This window comes from Mirounga angustirostris, unplaced genomic scaffold (genome assembly GCF_029215605.1).
Source record: "Mirounga angustirostris isolate CCGP_5_RB_7025 unplaced genomic scaffold, mMirAng1.0.hap1 SCAF_1, whole genome shotgun sequence".
Taxonomy (NCBI): Eukaryota; Metazoa; Chordata; class Mammalia; order Carnivora; family Phocidae; genus Mirounga; species Mirounga angustirostris.
The window spans coordinates 18,785,675-18,809,083 of NW_026991709.1; the positions used below are offsets into that span (position 1 = coordinate 18,785,675).

General features: G+C 43.9%; 1 protein-coding gene across 8 annotated transcripts in view; it reads left to right on the plus strand.

The window, feature by feature from the left end:
- Window positions 1-15,990, plus strand: part of APP (amyloid beta precursor protein) — a 258,489-nt gene extending 242,499 nt beyond the window's left edge. For all 8 annotated transcript variants that reach the window (XM_064579840.1, XM_064579848.1, XM_045902608.3 and 5 more), the window contains 3 exons: window positions 2,631-2,731; window positions 5,383-5,529; window positions 14,796-15,990. In XM_064579840.1, coding sequence (XP_064435910.1) covers window positions 2,631-2,731; window positions 5,383-5,529; window positions 14,796-14,897 — 350 coding nt within the window. In that variant the 3' untranslated portion in view covers window positions 14,898-15,990. The remainder of the gene's footprint in view (window positions 1-2,630; window positions 2,732-5,382; window positions 5,530-14,795) is intronic.
- The last annotated feature ends 7,419 nt before the right edge of the window (window positions 15,991-23,409 follow it).

Consider the following 23,409-nt stretch of genomic DNA (forward strand, 5'->3'; position numbering starts at 1 on the left):
AAGACTATTGAAGAGACTTTTCTTTAGGTCTCAGAAATATAATTTTAACTGTTGCATTGCTAGATCCTGATGACAGCAAAAGGGTGATCTGTAAAGAAATCACTGTGGTTATAACCCCGTGTCAGATTTAAAAGGGCCTGTAGGAAGATAAAAAATACATAGCCAATGAGAAATTAACAGAGCATTAGTATCACAGTCTGATAAACACAATGTCAGGAAGATTAGAGGTCAAAATGAGTTAAAAATTATGAGAAAATGCAAATAATTTCAAAGCAAGAAAATAAAAAAAGAATAGAGAGCCCCACAGCTTTGGGATAGGGTCAGGGGTTGAGGGACGGTCAGTGAGGGACGGTAAAGGATGAGAGAGAAAGGGAAACTGTCCCACTTTATGCCTATATTAGAGAGAGTGATCTTCTGAAAGAAGGAAATTAAAGCCCAAGGTAGATCAAGATGAAAAAAGAAAACACTAGCTCCTTGTTCTAGTTTTCTATTGCTTATGCAACAAATAATTCCGTAACTTAGCAGCTTAAAACAACAAGCATTTAGTTACTTATAATTACTGTAATGATCAGGATTTCAGGCATGGATTAGCTGGGTGCTCCTGGCTCCGGGCCTCCCAGGAGGTTGCAATCCAGACACCCTCTAGAGCCGCAACCATCCGAAGTGGAAGCTTGACTCTGGTGGGTCTGTTCACTCACGTGGCTGTTGGCAGGACACCGCCATACCTCATCGCGGGAACCTTTTTGTAGGGCTGCTTGAGTGTCCTCGTGACATGTGGGTGGCTTTCCCAGACCAAGTGATCCGAGAAAGAGAACAAGAAGGAAGCTGCAGTGTCTTTTTTGACCTAGACTCAGAACTCATGATCGCTTTCTCTATTGTCTGTTCATGAAAAGCAAGGCACTCCATCCAGTCCACACTTGAGAGAAGGGAATTCAGACCCACCTCTGGGAAGGAGGAGTAATTAACAGATTTGTGGCTATATTCTAAATCTACGACACCTCTCTACCACGTCCAAGTCCTTGTGACCCAGACAGGTTGTAGGCTAGGAGACCTGGAGGGTGAAATGGTAGAACCGCTCTCCATGATCTCTGTGGACCCCTGGAAGGCAGGAGAGCTGGGAAGATAGGGAGAAGAGACTAGTTCTGCCAGACAGACAGCAGAGAAGACAGGGTGACCGTCTACAGGCCAGCTGTAGACTGACGTTGATGTCGGCTGTTTTCAAATGAGTTCTTAATGGAAGCTTTGTGAACGTTTGGACAAGGAGTCGGGAATCTGTCACAACCCGCATGGGTGCCCGTGGTCTTGTCAAATTATCCTCCTTTTCATTTTGTGTGAGGTTGGCACACGGTTATGTTGTGGACATTGTGCTTTTCAGTTTCAGCAAGGTGTGTGACAAGTTTCACGGCACCTAAGAGTGACTAGACAAAAGGCAAGAAATGAGGTCCCGTGGGAGCTGAAGGACCTGGCAACGTGTAGCCTGAGCAAGAGCCGTCAGGAACACGGTCCCTCTCCTCGAGTGTCTGGCCTCCTCAAGGCTATAAGGTGGAAGGGAGGTTTCGGGCTTGCTCTGCGTTGAACAGGCTCCAAGCATAGATGCCTTAGGGGAACTGATCTGGGTTTGATGTAAGGAAGCCTGTCATTCTTGTAGGCAGAGCTATCCGAAATGGAGGCAAATGGATAGATTTTTCTCCATTCACTCAGGAGCTGAGGGTTTGCCCCTTGGGTGAGAATACTGCAGAGGACATGATTTTAAAAGCCTTTTTCATCCTAAAATTATAACTTTGGATATATAAATGCTACAACATGGAAACTGATACTTCTATTTTGTGCTTTCATTTTTTTGTTTTAAAAATGGCTTTGCATTTTGTTTTGTAGCTTTAAATTGTTACTTGAAAAACGAAATTTATTACGATTAGTGTAAGACTCATGTAGTAATTTATAGAGAAGGAAGAGTTAGTAAGTTATAAATTCTGTTAGTCCCACTGAAACATTTTCTAAAATTACGTGCTGCAAATCTTTATTCAGCAGACGAGGCAATTATTCTGTATCTATAACTAAATCACCCAACTAAATAAATAATATGATTTTTACAGTGCTTCACTGCATAGATACATGAACATAATTTATTTGTAATTGGAACAAAGCCCTAAAGTAGCAGTTTGATTCCACCAGGTAATTAATGCTCATTTTTAAAGACTTTTATTATTTTTTCTGAAAGAATGAGAACACATGGGAAAAGACATAGAATCAGCTAAACAATAAGCCCCTAAAACAAACTAGTATATTCTGGGAACGCATCCTTGCCAACCTCCCAACTAGCATTTAACTTCTGGTTTTCCCCATTTAAAAAAAAAAAAAAAAAATTATAATGTGTGTTTAAAGGCAGTAGAAGCTTTAACTTCAGATTTCTTTAATCTTTAATTTCTTTTTGTTTGAAATAGTTCGTGGTTAAGGGTGTGAATACAGGGTGTCAGTTTTCTTGAAGAAAGTCATTAATCTGTTTCCTCTCACTCCAGACCTAGAAAGAAGGTTTTGGTAGCCTTTGTGTTACAGCGTTTGTGTTTACAGAGAAAATGAATTGAGTGTCGTGCGTCATTTAATTATGGTGTGATGCTTATGGATTATTGCAGGTTCAGGCTTGACAAACATCAAGACGGAAGAGATCTCTGAGGTGAAGATGGATGCCGAGTTCCGACATGACTCAGGATATGAGGTTCATCATCAAAAATTGGTACGTAGAATTTACCTCTTCCTGCCGCTCAGTTTGTCTTGCCAGATGACCTGTTCACGCTTATTCATGCTGTGCCAGAAAGCCAGTGAAGGAAAAGATAAAAAGAATAAAGCAGTTGCCTAGAGGGTTATCATGGACCCATAAAGAGAAGAAAAAGAGGGTCTTTATACATTAGTTCTTTGCATCTAGAAGGCTGCTAAGCCCACTCAGGGCTTAGAGTGGAATTAATGTATATCACAATATCCGCTCTAATTCATTTCCCCTCTATTTTCTAGGAAGACGGGTTTATAAGAGGTGGATTTGAAGTTGGCATATGTCAACTATCTCCCTGTGCCTCTCTGTCTGTCCCTCTGCCCTTCCTTCCCGTCCCTTCCCCAGCGCCCACGTTTTAAGTTCTGCAGGGGTAGGATCTTTGGGTTTCTACCAAGGTGGGTGGAGGCGGGAGGTGAGCAGGACTCCATGATGTTCCCAGCAGTGTTGCTCACTGAAAGATTTGGGCAAGAAAGACGGCAGCTTCCTTTTTGGACAAAATCTCTTCCCACCCACTGTTATTTCCCCCAAATGTTAGACTTAGAGCAAATCAAAGAGCACCCATCCTCTTTACAGGCAGCTCCCGTAGTTACATAAAATCTTTTACCAGAAGCTTCAGATAAATCATATCCTGCATTATGTTAGGGTTTCTTTCATCTTATCACTATGCGTAGTAAGGGGGTTAAATTAATAAAGAAGACAATTTTATTGCACATTTAGGAGTCAACCAAAAAAATGGTGATAAAATTCTCCTAGCAATAATAAGTACTCGCTCTCAGGCATTTACGGTGCACATCGGCGGCGGGGGGGGGGGGGGCGGGTAGCGTGGCGTGTGCACATGGGTGCTCTTTTTCAAGGGAGAGAATATCTTTCCAGTATTCATAAATATAATTTATAAATCCAAGTAGTAAATTCCAGAAGAAACGCCAGTGAAGTATTGCATATGCCTCTTTTCACTCTCAATAATTGGAGCAAATCCAAAACTGGCTTGTGATTCAGATTTGCATTTCAACTCCCATAATCTCTTTTGTACAAGAACATTTCAGTTTTTTTGAAGCATGATTTTCACTGGCAGGTTAATCCCATCTCAATTATTATGAATTCAGGGGCAATCTTGATGTGGCTGATGCCGAAGAGGTTAAAAAATTCTGGGGGAGCCGCTGAAGAGTCGGGGGCTGGTGGGGCACGGAGCTGAAGATTAGTGTGCGGATTTGCATTTTTCTGGAGTCTGTGTCCTACAAGCCCCTCTCCACAATTACGCTAACTCCTGTGATGCGACAGTGACTAATGGTAGCAGCAACAATTAGGAGAAGAGCTCCCTCTACTGAGCTCGTTGATAAGATAATGTACTATAATTAGTGCAATGAATACGACAAAATTACAGTATTTTCTTAAAGGCATAGGAAGATGTCCAGACTTGCATTTATTCCTGATTACCTCACATTTTTATCATTAACTAATTAGTGATTTGCTTTTTATAAATATGTTGAGCTAGCATATTTATTGAGAAAGAGAAATAATTATGAACGGTTTCTTGTTTTGCTGCAGATATACCCTGAGTAAGACACTTAGAAATCAGCTCTACCTGCTGTATTTTATATTGCCTTTTCAGATCACTGGGATGTTTGTTGTCACTGTGGAAAATTGGTCATCTTCCTGTGTTGAGATCAGACCGAGAGAATTCCTTAGGGAGCTGTTTTCATTAATTTCTATAATAAATGTGGTATATACTTAGTAATAGTTGGACCAGGTGATCTGGCAGAAGATCACCTCCTTACATAACAGGATTATAAAAGGTGCCACATGCTTTTTTAATTCCAGTTAGGTAGATAAAGTGGAGAAATAGTGAGTTGCTTTCATAAACAACATGAAGGAATGCTGAATGCTGTGCAGCAAAGTTATCAGACTGAATAAATATCTCTGATGGTGTTTTCCAAAATTCACTGATGTCCAATACAAACGAACAGCAAGAATAAAACAACAGGTTGAGTGGGGTTTCTGGAGAAAACAGAAAGCAAGCAGTTCTGTGTGACGATTAAAATTCTTATCTCATCACCTGCTACCTTCCCTTTGAAAAACTCTCTTTTAAGCATTACACTTCTCTGAGGTTCAGTACTGTCCTAATGAATGATCGCAGCTAAAAGTCGGTAACAAGTGTCTTTTTTTCTTCGGATGAACTCCTTTGTCTCAGATGCCTTATTTCTATGTATTAATGTCCCTCTAAGGAAATTAGGACATCTGTGGGTTTGAAAAAGCACCTAAGGCAGACTGGTCATGCATCAGGTCTCCCAGCCGACCTCTTTTCAAAATCATGACCCATGCCTTTCTTTCCATCCTTTAGTAGATCCCCACCCCACCTCTCACCAGATGTCCCACCTGTCGGAGGGTTCCAGGTTCCTCTTGGCTACTGTTTTGCCTTCCTAAGGCCATGGGGGCAGGGGGTTGAAAGTAGTAGCTAGAATGTGTGATTTTTTTTTTTTTCCAAGTATGCACCAAATAATGGAAATAATGGAGTGGTCACCAACTCAAACTTACAGCGTAAGGTAGACACTGAAACTCTTTACATACCTTTTCCAGTGATCTCCTGCAATTGCAGTCCTTTTTCTTGTCTTGTTTTCAAGGTGTTCTTTGCAGAAGATGTAGGTTCAAACAAAGGTGCCATCATTGGACTCATGGTTGGTGGAGTTGTCATAGCAACAGTGATCGTCATCACCTTGGTGATGCTGAAGAAGAAACAGTACACGTCCATTCATCATGGTGTGGTGGAGGTAGGTAAACGTGGCTGCGTGTTTGCAAGCAGGAGTTAAAGAAAACTAGCAGGAGATTTTACTTGGCATTAAAACTAAGAATCATCCAAGTGTCTCTTCTTAAAAAAAAAAAAAACCTAGATTCCTGCATGGTGCTCAAGTTTGGCAGCTGTTTTGTTTTGTTTTTCATCATTTTGACTTAGAAATACTGTGATCAAGGCATTGGGTTGTATGCTGCTCCCTCAGCTTCTTAGAATTTGTACTGAAATGTCAAATAATACTAGCGATGATGCCTGGCTTAAAGATACTGTGATTAGCCTCAAACATTTAAAAGAAAAGAAAAAAACTACCAAGTTAGAAATGAAAAGGAAGGGGTAGAAGTCTGCTTCGAAAAAAAACCTAAAACCTAAAAAACCTGAACTCATTTATTCCCTAATTTTTTTGTCTTAAAGAGTCTGACTTATAAGTAAAACCAGGTAGCAGCAATTAATACTAATTTTCAGCAAAGAGTCTTACCTTCAAAGTTTCACAGAAAATCACATGACACCAAACAGCTGAGAGAGCTTACAAGGTTGTTCCAATGTTCAACCTGTTACCCTTCGCTTCTACCTGAAATATCTTCATTTCCGGAGTTCATGCAGTTACACTGGAGGTGGGGAGAAGATTCTCCACGTGACATCACAATTACTGCGTGATGACACTTCAGGATTTTGTCCCCACAGACCAACATGTGACTACCATGAGTGTATACGGCACGGAAGTCGTGGGTTACCCCAACAAATTAGAGTAGCTACAAGACTGAAATAGGACTTTTTAAACCCATGATACAAAATACTGAAATAGAAAATTTACGGATAAGTTCTTATGCGTTTATTTTTTTTTTTAAGAATTTATTTTTATGAAATCTCTATACCCATTGTGGGGCTCGAACTCACAATCCCAAGATCAAGAGTGGCATGCTCCACTGACTGAGCCAGCCAGGTGCATTTAAAATGCAGTTCTGGTGTTGGGCCATGGAGGGGGGAGGGGGGTAATCCTCATAGTATATGTAATTTTCTAGGAAACAGAGAAAGTGAATGAATACATCTTGAGAAGTATGAGAATTTTTAGAGCTGAAAGAGATCTCAGTGATCAGTCAAATTGATCTTTTCATTCTGTAGATGAGAAAACAGACCCAGACAGAAGTGCTCACCCACTGTCAAACTAAATAGGGCCAAGATCCAAATACAGATTTTCCCATATCCTATCCATTGTCTCTTCCATCAGAGAGAAGTCCAGATATTTCCAGTGAGTCAAACTTCTCACTAACCCCAAAGACACGTGCTCCACACCATTCTCGTCAGAGAAGGGCAGGAAAAGGTTAAATAAGTTAAATGTCTGGCAGAGCCAGAAACCTCATTGTGTTCAGCCCTTAACATTCTCCGGGCTGCTTGTTTATGAGATCTGCGGGTGGAAATTGGCTTTGAGTCTTCTTCTCCCTGTCCAGACTGGTGTGGATGTGCTGCGTGCTGGGGAGAAGCAAGGTGTGAAAGAACAGGATGACTGACAGACTGGCCTCTACACACATCAGATAAGCAATGACCGTGTCACTGATTCTGGGTACTGCTCTTCTGAGAATAGTATTTCTGAGCTTGAGTCCTTTGAAACAGTGTGAGATGTATGCTTGTCAGCATCAGTTTACTTCATTTCTACTCAAAACAGTTTTTTTTATTTCATGTTTGGACAAAAAAAAAAGTGTTTTCATACTTGAATAATTAAAAATCCCTTTTACTAAAATTAACAAGTCAGGAAATGACAGATGTTGGCGAGGATGCAGAGAAAGGGGAACCCTCCTACACTGTTGGTGGGAATGCAAGCTGGTGCAGCCACTCTGGAAAACAGTATGGAGGTTCCTCAAAAAGTTGAAAATAGAGCTGCCCTACGACCCAGCAATTGCCCTACTAGGGATTTGCTCCAGAGATACAAAGTAGTGATCCAAAGGGGCACCTGCACCCCGATGTTTATAGCAGCAATGTCCACAAGAGCCAAACTATGGAAAGAGCCCAGATGTCCATCAACAGATGAATGGATAAAGAAGAGGTAGTGTATATACAGTGGAATATACTCAGCCATCAAAAAAATGAAATCTTTCCATTTGCAATGACGTGGATGGAACTAGAGGATATTATGCGAAGTGAAATAAATCAATCAGAGAAAGACAATTATATAATTTCACTCATGTGGAATTTAAGAAACAAAAACAGAGGATCATAGGGGAAGAAAGGAAAAAATAAGACAAAACCCAGAGAAGGAGACAAACCACAAGAGACTTTTAATCATAGGAAACAAAGTGAGGGTTGCTGGAGGGGAGGGGGGTGGGGGGATGGGGTAACTGGGTGACGGGCATGAAGGAGGGCACGTGATGGAATGAGCACTGGATGTTGTATGCAACTGATGAATCACTGACCTCTACCTCTGAAACTAATAATACATTGTATGTTAATTAATTGAATTTTTAAAAAAGAATGCTCACTCATTTAAAAAAAGCCCCTTCTCGTTTCTTTAATATATTGTATGGGAGTTTTTTTATTTTTAATTGAAGTAGAGTTGGACCTACAATGTTCTGTTAGCTTCAGGTGTACAACGGAGTGATTTGACGACTCTGTATTACACAGCGCTCAGCACAATAAGTGTAGTCACCGTCTGTCACCAGTCATTGTACGTGTAATGCCCTCAGACTGATGAATCTACCCAAAAAGCATCTTCCTTTTTATCAGGTCTAGTGCCTATTTGGGGCGCCGAAGTCCAAAGAGCTATATTGGTTTGCTAGAGCTGCCATTACAATGTCCAAAACTGGGTGGCTTAAACAACAGAAATTATTTCCTCACAATTCTGGAAGCTACAAGTCTGAGATCAGTGTGTCGGCGGGTTTGGTTTTTCTCTGAGGCCTCCCTCCTTGGCTTGTAGGGTGGCCTCCACTGGGCCTTCACATCATCTTTTCTCTGTGCATTCTGTGCCCTAATCTCCTCTTCCTGTAAGGACACCAGTATTGTCGGATTAGGGTCTGCCCCAATGATCTCATTTAACCTTAATTACTATTTTAAAGACCCGGTCTCCAAATACAGTCAAATTTGAGGCACGAGGTTAGGACTTTAACATAGGTTTGGGGAGGATGCAGTTCAGCCTATAACAGAGCCCAGGGATGCTGGGCAGAAAAGCAAGGTCTCTCTCAGGGACTCTCTGCCATGGTTGTGCATGAGACTTCCCAGCTACTTATTTAAAAGGTCCCAGCCCAGACCTAAGGAAACAATTTCCAAATGGGCTTAGAAGCTGAATGGTGAAAATGTTCCAGCTGAATTGGACATGCAGTCATTTTTGAGAATCCTTGATCTCTCTCCTTTCAGTCACCAGTCTGAAGCGTAGAAAATAGTATCTCTTGTGTACAGGAGAACTAACTACCTTTGTATTTTTTTTTTAAGATTTTATTTATCTATTTTAGAGAGAGAGCATGAGTGGGGGGAGGGGCAGAAAGGGAGGGAGAGGGACAAGCAGAGTCTGTGGTGAGCACAGAGCTGGAGGCTGGAGGCGAGTCTTGATTTTAAGACCCTGAGACCCTGACCTGAGCCAAAACCAAGAGTCCGAGGCTTAACCTGCCGAGCCATCCAGGCGCCCTGAGAACTAGTTACCTTTTAAGCCTCGTTACAGCCGCCTAGGTTAAAAGTTTCTTGTGGTTAGTCACCAAGAAGAGTCTCCTTGGATTTGGGTTGTCAGAGAATAAGTTGACACTTGAACACAGATTCCAGAAAAAAAATTTTTTTTTTTTTTTTTTTTTCATTTTGAAGCCAGGAGGCATCCTTGAAGGAGCAGAATTGTAGGGAGGACAGTTGTTCAGCTCCTCTCTTGAGACTCATTCCGCTCACTACTTGAGAGCATCTAGAAACCTCTCCCGAGTGAGTGCCCTCCTTATATTGTGTTTCTTCTCCTTATTTCTTCTCACCTCCTCCTTCTGGAAAGTGCAGGTGTCGAGAGCCTGGAAACCACCCCCTTCTCCCTCTCCAGGCCTTCCTTGCTCTCCTTTCCGGAAGCATCCCCATTCGCGGTTCCGTGTGGAACAGCGCTCGGCGGCCCCAGACCAGAACCTCATCCGAGGTGCCGTTTGCCATCCCTGCTGCCCTCGGGATGGTTATGGTCTGGCTGGGGTGGGTGAATGTGGCCCTGAAGAGCTGCGGCCCACGGAGGCACCTAGGTTGTCTCCCCTGGTGCAGGCAGTATCGGGTGCCGGCGGCGGGGGGTTGAAAGCAGCGTTTGTCCGAGAGCAGAGCAGCATCAACCCCGAATGGATGGGACCCTTCCCTGGACGTTCTCTGCCCATCTCAGCAGGCTCTCACACTCTGGTCCCCAGGAGCAAGCTTATTCCCAGCTCTGGCTCACCTGCTTCATTAGCGAGTAACCCTGCCTCACTGAGAGCGAATAAATGAGCGTTTCCAGTTAGACTGGCCTGCGTCTGTCTGGATGGAATACTGTCCTGCTCCACACCGTCAGTGCGTGAAGAAACGATGAAAGCCACGGTCTCCAGGACCTCCCTTCTCAGAGCGGGAAGCTGCCTGCTGGAGATCGCAGAGACCTGGAAATGAAAACGAGCCCAGTGTTTTTATTAATAGAGCTGTTACCAGTTGAAAATTAGCAGTTGCCAGTTTTTGGTTTTAAAAAATAAGCAGTAAACATTGATGTGATGATTTGCTTAGCCCTGGGGCGCCTGGGTGGCTCAGTCGTTAAGCGTCTGCCTTCGGCTCAGGTCATGATCCCAGGGTCCTGGGATCAATCCCCGCATCGGGCTCCCCGCTCAGTGGGAAGCCTGCTTCTCCCTCTCCCACTCCTCCTGCTTGTGTTCCTGCTGTCGCTATCTCTCTCTCTGTCAAATAAATAAATAAAATCCTTAAAAATAAATAAATAAATAAAAAGATTTGCTTAGCCCTGAGGCCAGAGGTTCACTCCGTAAGCCATTAGCTAGCCACGCTCCCCAAGGAGTGACTGCTTTGTTGGTGTCTCAGGCGGTGATGTGACGGCCCTCTGTTCCGCTCTGTCCCTCAGGTGCCCACCGTCTCTGGTGGCTGAGGGGCCCAGCGCTGGCTGATCCCAATTGCTCCTGCTTTAATGAGGGCCTGCCCCCGTCCACTGACCCCAGATGGCACTCTTCTACACTGATGTCGATTGACACTGGATATTCCAAAATGCATATTGTAGCTCTTTCCACCACTCCTCCTAAATGGAGACCTCTCCTTTAATAAGGGGGTTGGAGGGGACAGAGGGTTAAGGGTACAAACTGGCAGCAAGTTGTCAATAAGGCCTGGAGATCTAATGCACAGTATAAGGAATGTAGACCCCAAAACTGTATTGTAATCATCAAACTAGCTAAGAGGTTAGAACTTAATTATTCCAAACACTAATAAGAAAGGATAAGAATGGATAATTCTCTGACCTGACAGAGGTGCTAATTACCACTACAATGGCAAGCATATTACAATGTATAAATGTATCAAGTTAACAGGTTGTGTGTCCTAATTTACATAATATTATATGCCAAATATATCTGTGTAACAAAAAATTAGGGGGGGTGGTGGCACAAATTTCTCTTTATTATAGGGTATAAAAAATTTTTCCATTCACGGGTCTGATAACTGGACCATCAGAAATCTCCCATCCTTCACACCTCCCCAGCCATCTGATTAATGATCTAAATAAGAAGAGAGGTCCCAGTTAGCTTTTTATGGAGTTACAGCATATGACTTTCCCTGACGAATGTGCCATCATACTGATAACATGATAAAAATAAGTCCTGAGGGGTCCTTTCTTCCTGGCGAGAAGGTGACCCACCAAGGTGGAGTACCTGGCTACCTCTAACGGTGCTGTGCAATCAGGTTTAACCTGTGGATCAGGTTAAATGGGAAGCAGAAGTACAGAAAAGAGTGGCTGGACCCAGAACCTCTTGTGGCTGGAAGCAAACAGCAGGAAGAAATACTAGAAAGTCAAAGGAAAGCATCAGAGATGAATGATGATGAAGGCATAGCAAAGGAATCCATTGCCTGCCTGAAAGATCACTCAACATGGGCAACAAACAGAAGGGAACTACTCATAAAGGAGATGGAATTACAGTTAAAAAGATGAACGTGGACACGACTGAACACAAAACCCAACCCCGGGGGATTAGAGGAGGGATACTAGCTTGAAAACCTGGTTAATGTTTGCTTTGTTTTCCTTCCTGTTGCACGAGCTCTTTGGATGTTCTTACCCTCCATTGTGATTATGTATTAAGTCACTGGTTTATCTTCTCCTTTCCTTGGATGAGCTGAAATGGAATATCTTAGGCGCCAGGACTCTGTAGTTCAGCCTAGCTCAGTGTCACGCATGAAAGGGACACCCAGTAACACATCCTGCTATTATTCTACATAATAAAATTTAAAACGTGGAGTTTACTGGCTTACCGCACCCACACTGGAGACAACATGACACGGAGGAGACCCAGATAGAATTTCATCTCTGCAGTCTTGACAGTTGAGCTGTAAATTCCTCTGGATATAGTGAAGGAATAAAGGTTGAAGCCAGGCCAGCGTGCAGTGCAGAGGGTCCCGGGGTCTCCCATGAGACACAGGGCACAGAGCCTAGAGCCAGAAGAAGACTTAGGACCAGTTATTGATGCGATCTAATCCAGAAATTCGGGAGGGGGGGCATGTGCAGAGGTGGTGTGCACGTGTGTTCAATCCCCCTGCCTGGTGGGCCAACAGGGATTCTGTCCCCAACTCCATTGTTCCCTCATTCCTTCTAGAACAGGCATCACTGGCTTCCACTTCCCCCAGCTCTGCTTTCAGGGACATAATATTGAGGTTTAATATTGAGCTGTTAATGCCAAGGCCCTGCCTGCACCGTAGTGGGCTGGCCCTCACCTGGCGGCCCCCACCAGTGCAGTAGCTTAGCTTTGAAGGACCTGTCCCTGAGCTCCACCAGGGAGGAAGCCTCCCCCTTACCTGATGCTCTTCCTTTAGTGGTAGGTTTATCTGCGGATGTGAGTACTCAGTGCTGCACCTGGAGCTTCCGAGGGGCTCGGGATAAAGAGATACAACCCAAACTCCTTGGGCGCCATTTTATAAAACTAATTCCTCCTCCTGAAGCTCCCAAGCCCTCTGAGGCCTGAGGGCTCGGCCTCCTGCAGGAATGGCGAGGCTCGGGCTGCCCTCCCAGCAGCAAAAGATAATGAGGATTAGCAGGTGGAAAAGGGCCAAGAAGGCAGGAACGTTAGACGCCTGCCTTCCACCCGGGCCTCAGCCTCCCGTTTCTGGCAGGGCTGTTGGAAGCGTTTGGCTTTGGCCTTTGGAGAGATAAATGATGAAGTTGCCAGGTGTTCCCCTGACCTTGATGAGTGCAGATGACAGGTGACAGCCCGTGCGAGGTTGATGTGTTCCTGGAGGACAGACATGCTATTCTAACCGTCGCGCAGCACTTTTTCTGTACTCGGAAACGCGGCAGCTTTGCCCTGGATCTCAGCAGGACTTTTTTTTTTTTTAATCTTGACACCATTTGAAGTATCAGTTAAAAGGTGGCACAGAGACTAAAAGATGCCCAGGTTCGTATGGCCCTGGTGCTGCAGACAGGCTCTTTCCTGGCGAGCAGAGTCCGGGAGTGGACGAAATCTCCTCGCTGGGGCTCATCTTTAATGATGGCGTTTGAACTGACAAGTCCGGGGCCAGTGACACAGTTGCCAGTTAAAGCACGGTGACCTCATCTGTGGACAGCCCAGCGGGGCGAAGGACGAGGAGGGCTACGAAGAGCTCCTGCGATGGTTTCCCGTGAGGACGGCGGTGGGAGCGTCCCTTCGCGCCGTGTCCTCCGGGCGCGGACTTGGCGGGAGCGCGTGGCGGCTCCGTTCTCAGGGGAGGGGCCCCGGCCTGTGGTCCGAGGAGCGTGAGGACCGGCCGCAGAGTGCGGGCATCCGACGGGGCCGCGGAACGGGAACGGCCGGTGGATGGGGAGTCGGGAATCGTGCCCGGAGCGGGCGGTCTGAGGGAGCTGCTCGCGTCCCGGCCCGGCTGTCCCGGCCTTGGCCGAGGGGCGATTCCAGCTCCTCGAGAGGCGCAGTAACCGGGCTCAGCTTTCGTGCGTTCGGCGGAGAGTTGAGTACTTCCTCCGTCCTGTGCAGTGTGGGTGGTGCGCGGGATACGCTAGAGGATGAATCCGCGGGATACGCTAGAGGATGAATCCGCGGGATACGCTAGAGGATGAATCCGCGGACAGCCACTCCCCACTCGCCGGGCTGAGTACACCTTGTCGGATGTGCAGAGAGCAAGTACCCCTTCCCAGCTCTGTCCTAACGGTGATGCGGGGCCGGGGGCGGATGGGGCACGGCCAGGTTTACAGCTGCTGGCCTGCTCCTAGACGCACAGCACATCAACACAGAAGCTCTGTTTGTAAATCTTTGGCGGGACATGCTTCTGTAGTCTTGGTACTCAGTTAAATACATATATGTGGGTGTGTATATAATCTAGAACAGTATATTCTTCGAATATTTTTCCTCTTTTCCTTGCCACATGGCCCCTTTGATATAGGTAGATCCTTTTATTTTATTTTATTTTATTTTAAAGATTTTATTTATTTTGACACAGAGAGAGGGACAGCGAGAGAGGGAACACAAGCAGGGGGGAATGGAAGAGGGAGAAGCAGGCTTCCCGCCAAGCAGGGAGCCCGCTGCGGGGCAGATCATCCTTTTAATTAAAAGAGTCTCAGACCTCTTGTCATATTAAATTTAGTGAAAGCAGGGACAAATTAAAATGAGTGTGGAAAGATAATCAGCATTCTAGAATTTATTTAAGCTTCTGCCAGTATACGTCGCTGACTCTCCATGATGCTCTTGGATTATTTCCAGCTTAGCACCACACTTTCAAGTAAAATAGTTTTCCGTTGTGGCCTTTTGGTCCCTTAGTGAGCCAACAGGGAAGAAAAAAAATATTTATTGCGCTGCATGTATCCAGTTACTGTTAAGCGGAGTGGGGCGGGGGGTGCGGGGAGGGGGAAGCAACCAGTGAGCACTTTGCGGGCAGAGCCAGCTCGGCAAGGTTTTAGGCGCCACCTGGTGGCCGGATGGAGCTCGGTCCTCACGTTCGTCCCTGTCCTCGTAACTGGTGGGCACAGGCATCCTGTTTGGAGGGGTCCGTGGGAAGGAAAGAAGCTAACTGTACTCCTTATCCTTTACCGTTCAGCGTGTGCACCCTCAAAGGATCAGTTTTCCTAATTCATTTTTCCTCGCCCTTGCATTTCAGGTTGACGCTGCAGTGACCCCAGAGGAGCGCCACCTCTCCAAGATGCAGCAGAATGGCTATGAAAACCCAACTTACAAGTTCTTCGAGCAGATGCAGAACTAGACCCCCGCCACAGCAGCCTCTGAAGTCGGACAGCAAAACCATTGCTTCACTACCCATCGGTGTTCATTTATAGAATAATGTGGAAAGAAACAAGCCCTTCCGTTTTATTATTTACTCATTATCACCTTTCGACAGCCATGCTGTAACACAAGTAGATGCCTGAACTTGAATTAATATACAAATCAGCAATGTATTCTCTCTCTTTACATTCTGGTCTCTACATTATTAATGGGTTTTGTGTACTGTAAAGAACTTAGCTGTATCAAACTAGTGCATGAATAGATTCTCTCCTGATTATTTATCTCGTAGCCCCTTAGCCAGTTGTATATTATTCTTGTGGTTTTGTGACCCAATTAAGTCCTACTTGAAATATGCTTTAAGAATCGATGGGGGATGCTTCGTGTGAACGTGGGAGTGTAGCTGCTTCTCTTGCCTACGTATTCTTTTCCTGATCACTATGCATTTAAAGTTGAGCATTTAAGTATTCCAAATGATCTAGAGAATTTTTTTCCATGATTGCATTTTACTGTACAGATTGCTGCTTCTGCTAGATTTGTGATATAGGAATTACAAGGATACACATTTACTCCTTTGTGCCTGTTTTATGTGCACACATTAGGCATTGAGAATTGAAACTTTTTTGTCCATGTACCTTTGGATCTTTGATAAAGAAAAGAATCCCTGTTCATTGTAAGCACTTTTACGGGTGAGGTGGGTGGGGGGAGGGAGTGCTCTGCTGGTCTCAAATTACCAGGAATTCTCCCAAAAAATCTTCCGCAGGATGATTGTACAGAATCATTGCTTATGACCATGATAGCTTTCTACACTGTATTACATAAATAAATTAAATAAAATCACCCTGGGCAAGAGTTTTCTTTAAAGGCTAACTAGGAACATTAAATATTCAGAGTCATTGGAGGTTGGGGGAGAAGAAGAGGCAGATGCAGTTTCTTTTAACAGGTCTAAAACGTTTTATTTATGACAGTGAAAGAAAGTGAAAGGGGAAGGCCTGCCTGGACAAACCCTTTAAGATTTGTCTTCAATTTGTATAAAACGGTGTTTTCATGTAAATAAATACATTCTTGGAGGAGCACCATTGTGCTGGTGTGAATGATTCCATGGTAACCACCTGCTGAGCACGAAGTCCCCCAAAGTGAGAAATCTCATGTAACCTAACCCTAGACATCCACACCTTTGTACCTTAACTGCGAGTCTGAGTAGGAAATCGGGGCCAACATGCTTCTTCCGGTGCTAGTTAAATACTTCATTGACCTAATTCAGTTTTTAACTTGGTCCAGAGTATTTTGCAGCCGGATCTCGGTCCTCACGTTCGTCCCTGTCCTCGTCTGCTTGGACTGCTGTAATGAAATACCACACACCAGGCAGCTTACAAAGCACAGAAATTTCCTTTTCCCAGGTCTGGAGATCGACAGTCCACGGTCAAGGTGCCAGCCTGGCCATGTGAGGACCTTCCAGGTCGCAGATTTCACATCATGTAAGGGCGCTAATCCCATTTGAAGGATCCTCGTGACCTGAGTCACGTCCCAAAGCTTCCCCCACCACCACCACCACCATACCATCACCTTGGGCATTACAATTTCAACATAAGAATTGTGAGGGGATACAGACATTCAGACAGACCATCACCATCTCAAATAAGAGATGAAGAGAAAACTTCTGGGGGAGTTCAAAGCTAAGACAAGCGGATAGCTGTCTCTAAGGCAGATTTTCTGAACTGTGGCACAACTGTTATTCTGTAGGGAATCATTCCTTGTTCTGGGGCGCTGTCCTGAGCATTGAAGGATGTTTAGCAGCATTTCTGGCCTCTACTTGCGAGATGCCAGGAGCACTCCCCAGTTAAGATTGTCAAAAATGTCTCCAGACATGGCCACATGCCCCTTGGGGGGGGCTAAATTGCCCCCACTTAGGAACCACTGCTCTAAAGCTATTTTAAAACAGTGTCTTATGGGCATGATTTTTATCGGAGAAGTCTATCCAGTCGTTATCCCAGAGTTGTAAGAACACATGGACCTGGTGTTTCTGCTGTATTATGCTTGGAATCAGCTGAAAATGTGCGCAGGCCTTCCCATTTTAGCTTTAGATTCGACCTTCTAAGTTAAAACACTGAGCACAGAAAATTAATCAAGGTTGTGTTATCATGCACTCTGCTCGATGAATAGACTCAATTAAAACTTGTCTGTGTGTCCTGTTTTCCTGAGAACAAAACCGCTCTCTCCCTTCTGTTAAGGGCACTTAGACATGACGGCTATCTGAAGGTGCATATGAGAGTTTGGGTCTAAGTCTGAGTTTCGTTTTGCCTGGCTGGAAGGTAGCCAGTGGGGGAAAGTTAGGGGAAAGTAGGACAGTACATTGCTCAGGACACTGGTGAATTGAAACCGACTTGCTCAAAGGTATATTATGTTACTCCCAGGCAGCCTTCAATCCCAGTAACCGCAAGTTTTAACTTTGATCATTTCAGAGCTAAGGAGAAAATCTAAAGCCTATGTAGATAGATTTTATAGATACATAGGTAGAATTTATGAAAAGAAATGAGAACGTTTTCTAATCGTGGTTTTCAACTTGAGATACATTGAATCCCCAAATGGTCCAGGGATTAATCAATAAGCAATTTGTCCAGCCCAGAGATCAGTGAGACCTGGGGGGAGTTTGGCATGGCCAACCTGATGGGTAACATATGGCATCTCAACATAGTTTTGATTTGCATTTATCTTACTATGAATAAAGTTCAATATTCTTTGATCTTTTCAAGGGCCATTTTGTGTTTCTGAATTTTCTGTTCCTGTCTTTCGTTTGGGGCTTGAAATCTATTTTGCCAGCAGGATTGCAAACCTGACTGCCTTACTATTTCCATTTGCCTGATAAATCTTTGTCCACCCCTTTTATTTTTACCTTTTTCAATTGCTGTGTTTTAAGCGTGTGACTTGTGTACAGCACAGAATTGGAGTTTTGCTATATGAGCCGATTTGCAAGTCTTTTTGGCTTAATAGGCAAGTCAGGCACATTCAGTTTTATGATATGACTGCTGTTTGCTCTCAGCTCTGTCATCTGTTGTAATTACTGAGTGTATTATATTTACTGTGTCTCGGCGAACGCATATGTGCATACATGCGTGCGTGCGTGCTTAGGGTTTATAGGAAGCTTTGTATTTTCATTCTAGTGGTTACTTTTTTACTAATGATTTTTGTAGTGCGCTCCCTTTTTTCTCCACTTCTATGAGGTGTCTTTACCAAATGATATTCTTTGACCCCTTCCTACCACCACCTACACAACAGTGAACGGTCTTAACCCTGCTTTTCCCCTTTTCTCCCCCTTCTCCCATTTTTTTTCAGTTGTATTTGTTCTATTTATTCAGACATAAATGTTTATATATTTTTCTTCAACCCCTGATGCCACCCAATTTTAGTCTCAACTCTATAAGTGGAATATGTGAAATGCTCTCCAATGGTCTTTTGTCCCCAGACATATTTTGGTTGGATGAAGCTCACCCTCCAGTTAGAAACTGTTAGAATTCCTCAGCAAGAGCATGTGTGGGAGGTGCCTAAGGGTCAGTTGGAGGAGCGCGGGACGCTTGATCTCAGGGTCGTGAGTTCGAGCCCCATGTTGGGTATGGAGATTACTAAAAAATTTTAAAACAGCACGTGTGGACAGTATCCCTAAAGTTCTAACACATTCAAAACTGATTTTCTATGACCTTGAAACCTGAAGGGCACCTTCCTTTTCCTTAAGTGTCTAGAAAATGCTGCCCCACTGTTTCCTTGCTTCGTATGTTGTTGAGAAATCCGAAGCCAATCTATCTCTCTTTCCTGTGTTAAGTGTTTTCGTTTTTTGCCTAGAGGCTCTGAGAATTTTTTTTTCTTTTTCTTTAAAGTCTAATAATTCCGAGTTGATTATTCATGCAGTTTTCCTAGGTAACCCCCAGGGCCCTTTTAATGTGTCAATTCAGTTCTTTATTTCTGGAACTTTTTCTTGGATTACGATCTTAAATACTCTGTTCCATTATTTTGTTTTCTTCTTCAGAGACACCAGGAGTACACACTTTTGACCTCCTTTTGCTCATTTCCATTTCAACCTCATTCTGATCCCTTTTTTTAATTTATTTTCTCATTTTCATTCTCTTGTTTGTTTTCCTTCTCCTACTCAGTTCCCTTTATTAAGTTTTTATTTGAACCCATTCTCCTGTGGGCACCTTGTAGCCTGTTCTTTATTACTGCTACAGTCCTGTGATTTTCTCCTCTGTCTTTCCTAAATTCAATCAGCTCTCGTTGCATTTCTTCCTGATTTTTTCTTGATTTCTCTCAGCTTTTGTATTTCTGATTCGGGGGATTTTCCATATCCCCAGATGCACGTTGGAGACTATTCAATTCAGTGTTGTGTTGCAATTCTTGTCAACTTTATGGTTGTTTTGTTGGGGAGACTTCACGAGCAGAGGAGCTTTTATTCATAACGTCTCACTTTTCACAGTCATTCTCTCTAGAAATGGTCTGCTTTTTTCTGTTTGTATTCATGTCATGGGCAGGTGCCTAGTTAAGAGCACATTCTTCTGTCTGTTCTGCTCTGTTCTGTGTTCTATTCTTTCATGGGTGGTGTTGGGAGGGCAGGACCAAGTGTGTCTTTTTCCTGTTCTCTGTAGGATTCTTCATTTTTGCTCCTTCTTTCCCTTCACTGCCTGCCTCCCAGGAACACCCCCTCTTCTCCATAGTTTGCATTCTCCCACAGAACCTTGGGCTTCTCCAAGTCACCCTCTCTGGTCCCGCCCCCTTGCAGACCCCTCTCTGTAGCCAGGGGTATATGCTACCAAGTCCCCCTTTGTGTTCATTATTTTTGTATATATTCTTTCATATTCTCTTTTGAGGGTGGTTTTGTCTTTTTTTCCCCCCCTCAAAGTCCCTGGCTCCTCTCAGGTCTTTCCTCAGGATCTTCAGACCTCTTTACCCCATTGCTGCACCCACCCATTGGTTTGTGGCGGCTGCCACAGACCAGCAGTGGGCATGCTGTTGGAATGTGTTTTGTTTGTTTCCTCTACTTATACTTTGAAGGTTGCAGTTCCTCTTCCTCTTAGTAATGCTGACGAGGGAGTTTGAACCACCATTATGGGGAAATCCCCACGCTAGTATGTTTGAAAAGCTCCCGCAGGTGATGCCTATATGCAATAACCACTTGTTATATCACAATGTGCTTTGTTGCTGTTGTTTTTAAGATTTTATTTATTTATTTGAGAGAGAGAGACAGAGCATGAGCAGGGGGAGGAGGCAGAGGAAGAGAGAGAGAGAAGCAGACTCCCCGCTGAGCAGGGAGCCCGATGCGGGGCTCGATCCCAGGACCCTGGGATCATGACCTGAGCTGAAGGCAGACGCTTAACCGACTGAGCCACCCAGGTGCCCCTCACAATGTTCTTTTAACTTGTTTTACATATATTGCCTCAAAAATATTTTGGCTTCCTGGCCATGACTATCTGGTTTTCTTTCTACCTGAGTCCTCCATGGAGTGCTATGTCTTCAGAGCTGTGTTTCTCAAAGGCTCTCTCTCCCGTATCGGAATGACCTGGAAGCCTTGCCAAAAAAAATGCAATTTCCTGGATCCCATCTTGGATCTACTTAGATAATCTCGGGAGTCTCAGGACTCCTCATTTTGAATAAGCACATCCTTCAATGATTGTATAAGCCATGAAAGTTCATAAGAATTGTGGCTTTAGATGCTGGTGGCCCCAAGGCTCTGTCCTCAAGTTTCTCTTTTATACACTGTCCCTAAGTAACCTCAGCCACATGGAAAATATTCCTTATAACTCATGTGCAAAACTTAGATCTTCTCCCTGAGTTGCAGGCCCAGATTCCTTTTTTTTTTTTTTTTTTTTTTAGATTTTATTTATTTATTTGACAGAGAGAGAGACACAGCGAGAGAAGGAACACAAGCAGCAGGGGTGGGAGAGGGAGAAGCAGGCTTCCCACCCAGCAGGGAGCCTGATGCGGAGCTCGATCCCAGGACCCTGGGATCATGACCTGAGCCGAAGGCAGACGCTTAACGACTGAGCCACCCAGGCGCCCCCCCATTTTTGTTTTAATAATATACATTGTGATTACAAATGCTATGCATGCTAACTGTAGATAATACAGAATATAGGAAGAAAAAGGATTCACCCATAATCCCCCCATCCAGACAGAAGTATTGTTAATACTTTTGCATATATACTTTTCAGTATTTTTAAGTCACATAGATTTACCTCACTTGCCATTTTTTCATATTCTGGAACCTATTTCCTGCTTTTCCACTTGCTTTAATATGTACACATTCTCATGTCACCTAAAGATTTCTTAACTATTTTTAAAGACCACATAAGGATATTTAATCTACCTTCTTGGGGAATTTTTTATTATTACAATGTTTAAGCCAATATCTTTGACCACAAATCAATGTGTTCTTTAGTTTTTGCTTTTTAATAAAAGCTAATTTAACATCTGCTTCAAGAATGCACACAAATCAGGCTCAGCCTCAGTCTCCTGATTTGTAAAATAATAGTTCTTCATACAGTGGTCATGAGGATTAAATCTGTTAATATATATGAAGTGGTCAGAACGTTGTCTGGCATGGAGTAAATGGTATTTAAGTGTTAGCTACTGAGGGGAGTATCTGAAAAGTAGAAGGGTATTTGTAATTCTTACCTCTTTATCCATAATATCAAAATTTTCAAAAAAGGAAGTCCCGCCCTCATCAGTAGTATATGTGAGTGTCCTCTCAAAGTACCCCAGGACTAAGGGGGACTTGGATAATGTCGCATATTGCCAAGCTGAAATGAAAAAAGAAAGACTAATTTTGGCCTCACTGTACATACCATTTTCCTATGAGGCTGGTTGTTCAGGGATAATTCTCTTGTAGAAGATTCTTGAAAGGTCCTCGAGACCCTTCTCTTCTCTTCCTTCTTCCCTATGTACAGATAGAAGGACCCTACAGTGGTGTGATTTTCTGTACATAAGAAAAATCAGAGCACAAAACACTATGTAATTCCCTTGCTTTTATTACATATATGTATACATTTTTAAAGATTTTATTCATTTATTCGACAGAGAGAGAGAGAGCGCGTGCACATAAGCAGGGGGAGCGGCAGAGAGAGAGGGAGAAGCAGGCTGAGCGGAGAGCTGGTCAGACGTGGGGCTCAATCCCAGGACCCTGGGATCATGACCTGAGCCGAAGGCAGACGCTTAACAACTGAGCCACCCAGGCATCCCTGATGATATATACCTCCTTGTGGAATACATTTGCAGATCAGATCAGAATATGAAGATCCGCTGGGGTTATTAAAGCAACAAAAGCTGTTGTCCACCTCTTCTGGTAACTGAGAGGGCCTGAGGCGAACCAGCAGGCAATGCCTCATTTCGAACACTGCTCTCTGTTTGAAAAGGTTTTAGAGTCATTTCCAGAGTAAATAATTTTAATTGTCAGGAAGTTGTCTTGGGAAACTAAGTATTCTTGGATAATCTGTTTGACACACCTCAGAGCCTACTACAATTTTTAACCACCCTAAACTTAGTTTTTCTTAAGCTATGCTCTATTTCTCCAAACTCAGAATCTTTCTTAGGGACCTCAAACATTCCTCCTTCGGTTTGTGAGGTGGCCACAGCTGCTTCATCTCGGCTCATTTATTCACGTCACACTGTTATTGAATGTCTACTGTATATACCCAGACAGTGCCAGGGATGGGGAATACAGTGGTTAAAAAACAAACATGTGCTTTCACTCTCAAGACCTTAACAAGTCTCCGAGTTACCATGACGACCCAAACAGTGATTGCACACTAACAATTTTTATTTTGCCACAAGTCTGCGATTTGAATAGGGCTCAATGGACAAGGCTCGTGTCCACATAGTATGAGCTGGGGCAGCTCGACTAAAGGCTGGAGGATCTGTTTCCAAGATGGTGCACTCACATGGCTGGCAAGTTGGTGCGGGCTGTCAGCTTGGGAGTTTGGCCAGAAGCCTCAGTTCCCCTCCACGTGTGCCTCTTCACGTGGCCTGGACCTTCTGAGAGCATGGTGGCAGAATTCCAAGGGTGAATGTCCCAAAAAAGAGAGCAGAAACTATAATTTTTGCCCTTTTATGTCCTGGTCTCAGAATTTCCATGATATCATCTCTGTCGTACCCAATTCATGGAAGGAGTCACAAGACTTGCCTCAGATCAAAGTGAGGGCACATAGATTTTATCTCTTGATGAAAACCATGTTGGAAAACTGTGGACATGTTTTAAAACCACTACATTAAAAAAACATGTATATGTATATATATTCCATTAGAATAAGTAGAGGTGATAGCCATTCCTCTTTCTTGATCTGCTTAGCATAATGAACTGGTAATGAAAGACTGGGGCACACAAAGGATGTAGCTCAATCCCCTTGGGTAGGACAATTTCTTTTTATATTTTCCATTCTGGACCTGTCCCCTGAACTTCAGATTCCCTGTTGCCTGCTGATCTCTCCATTTGAATATTTAACAGACATCTCATA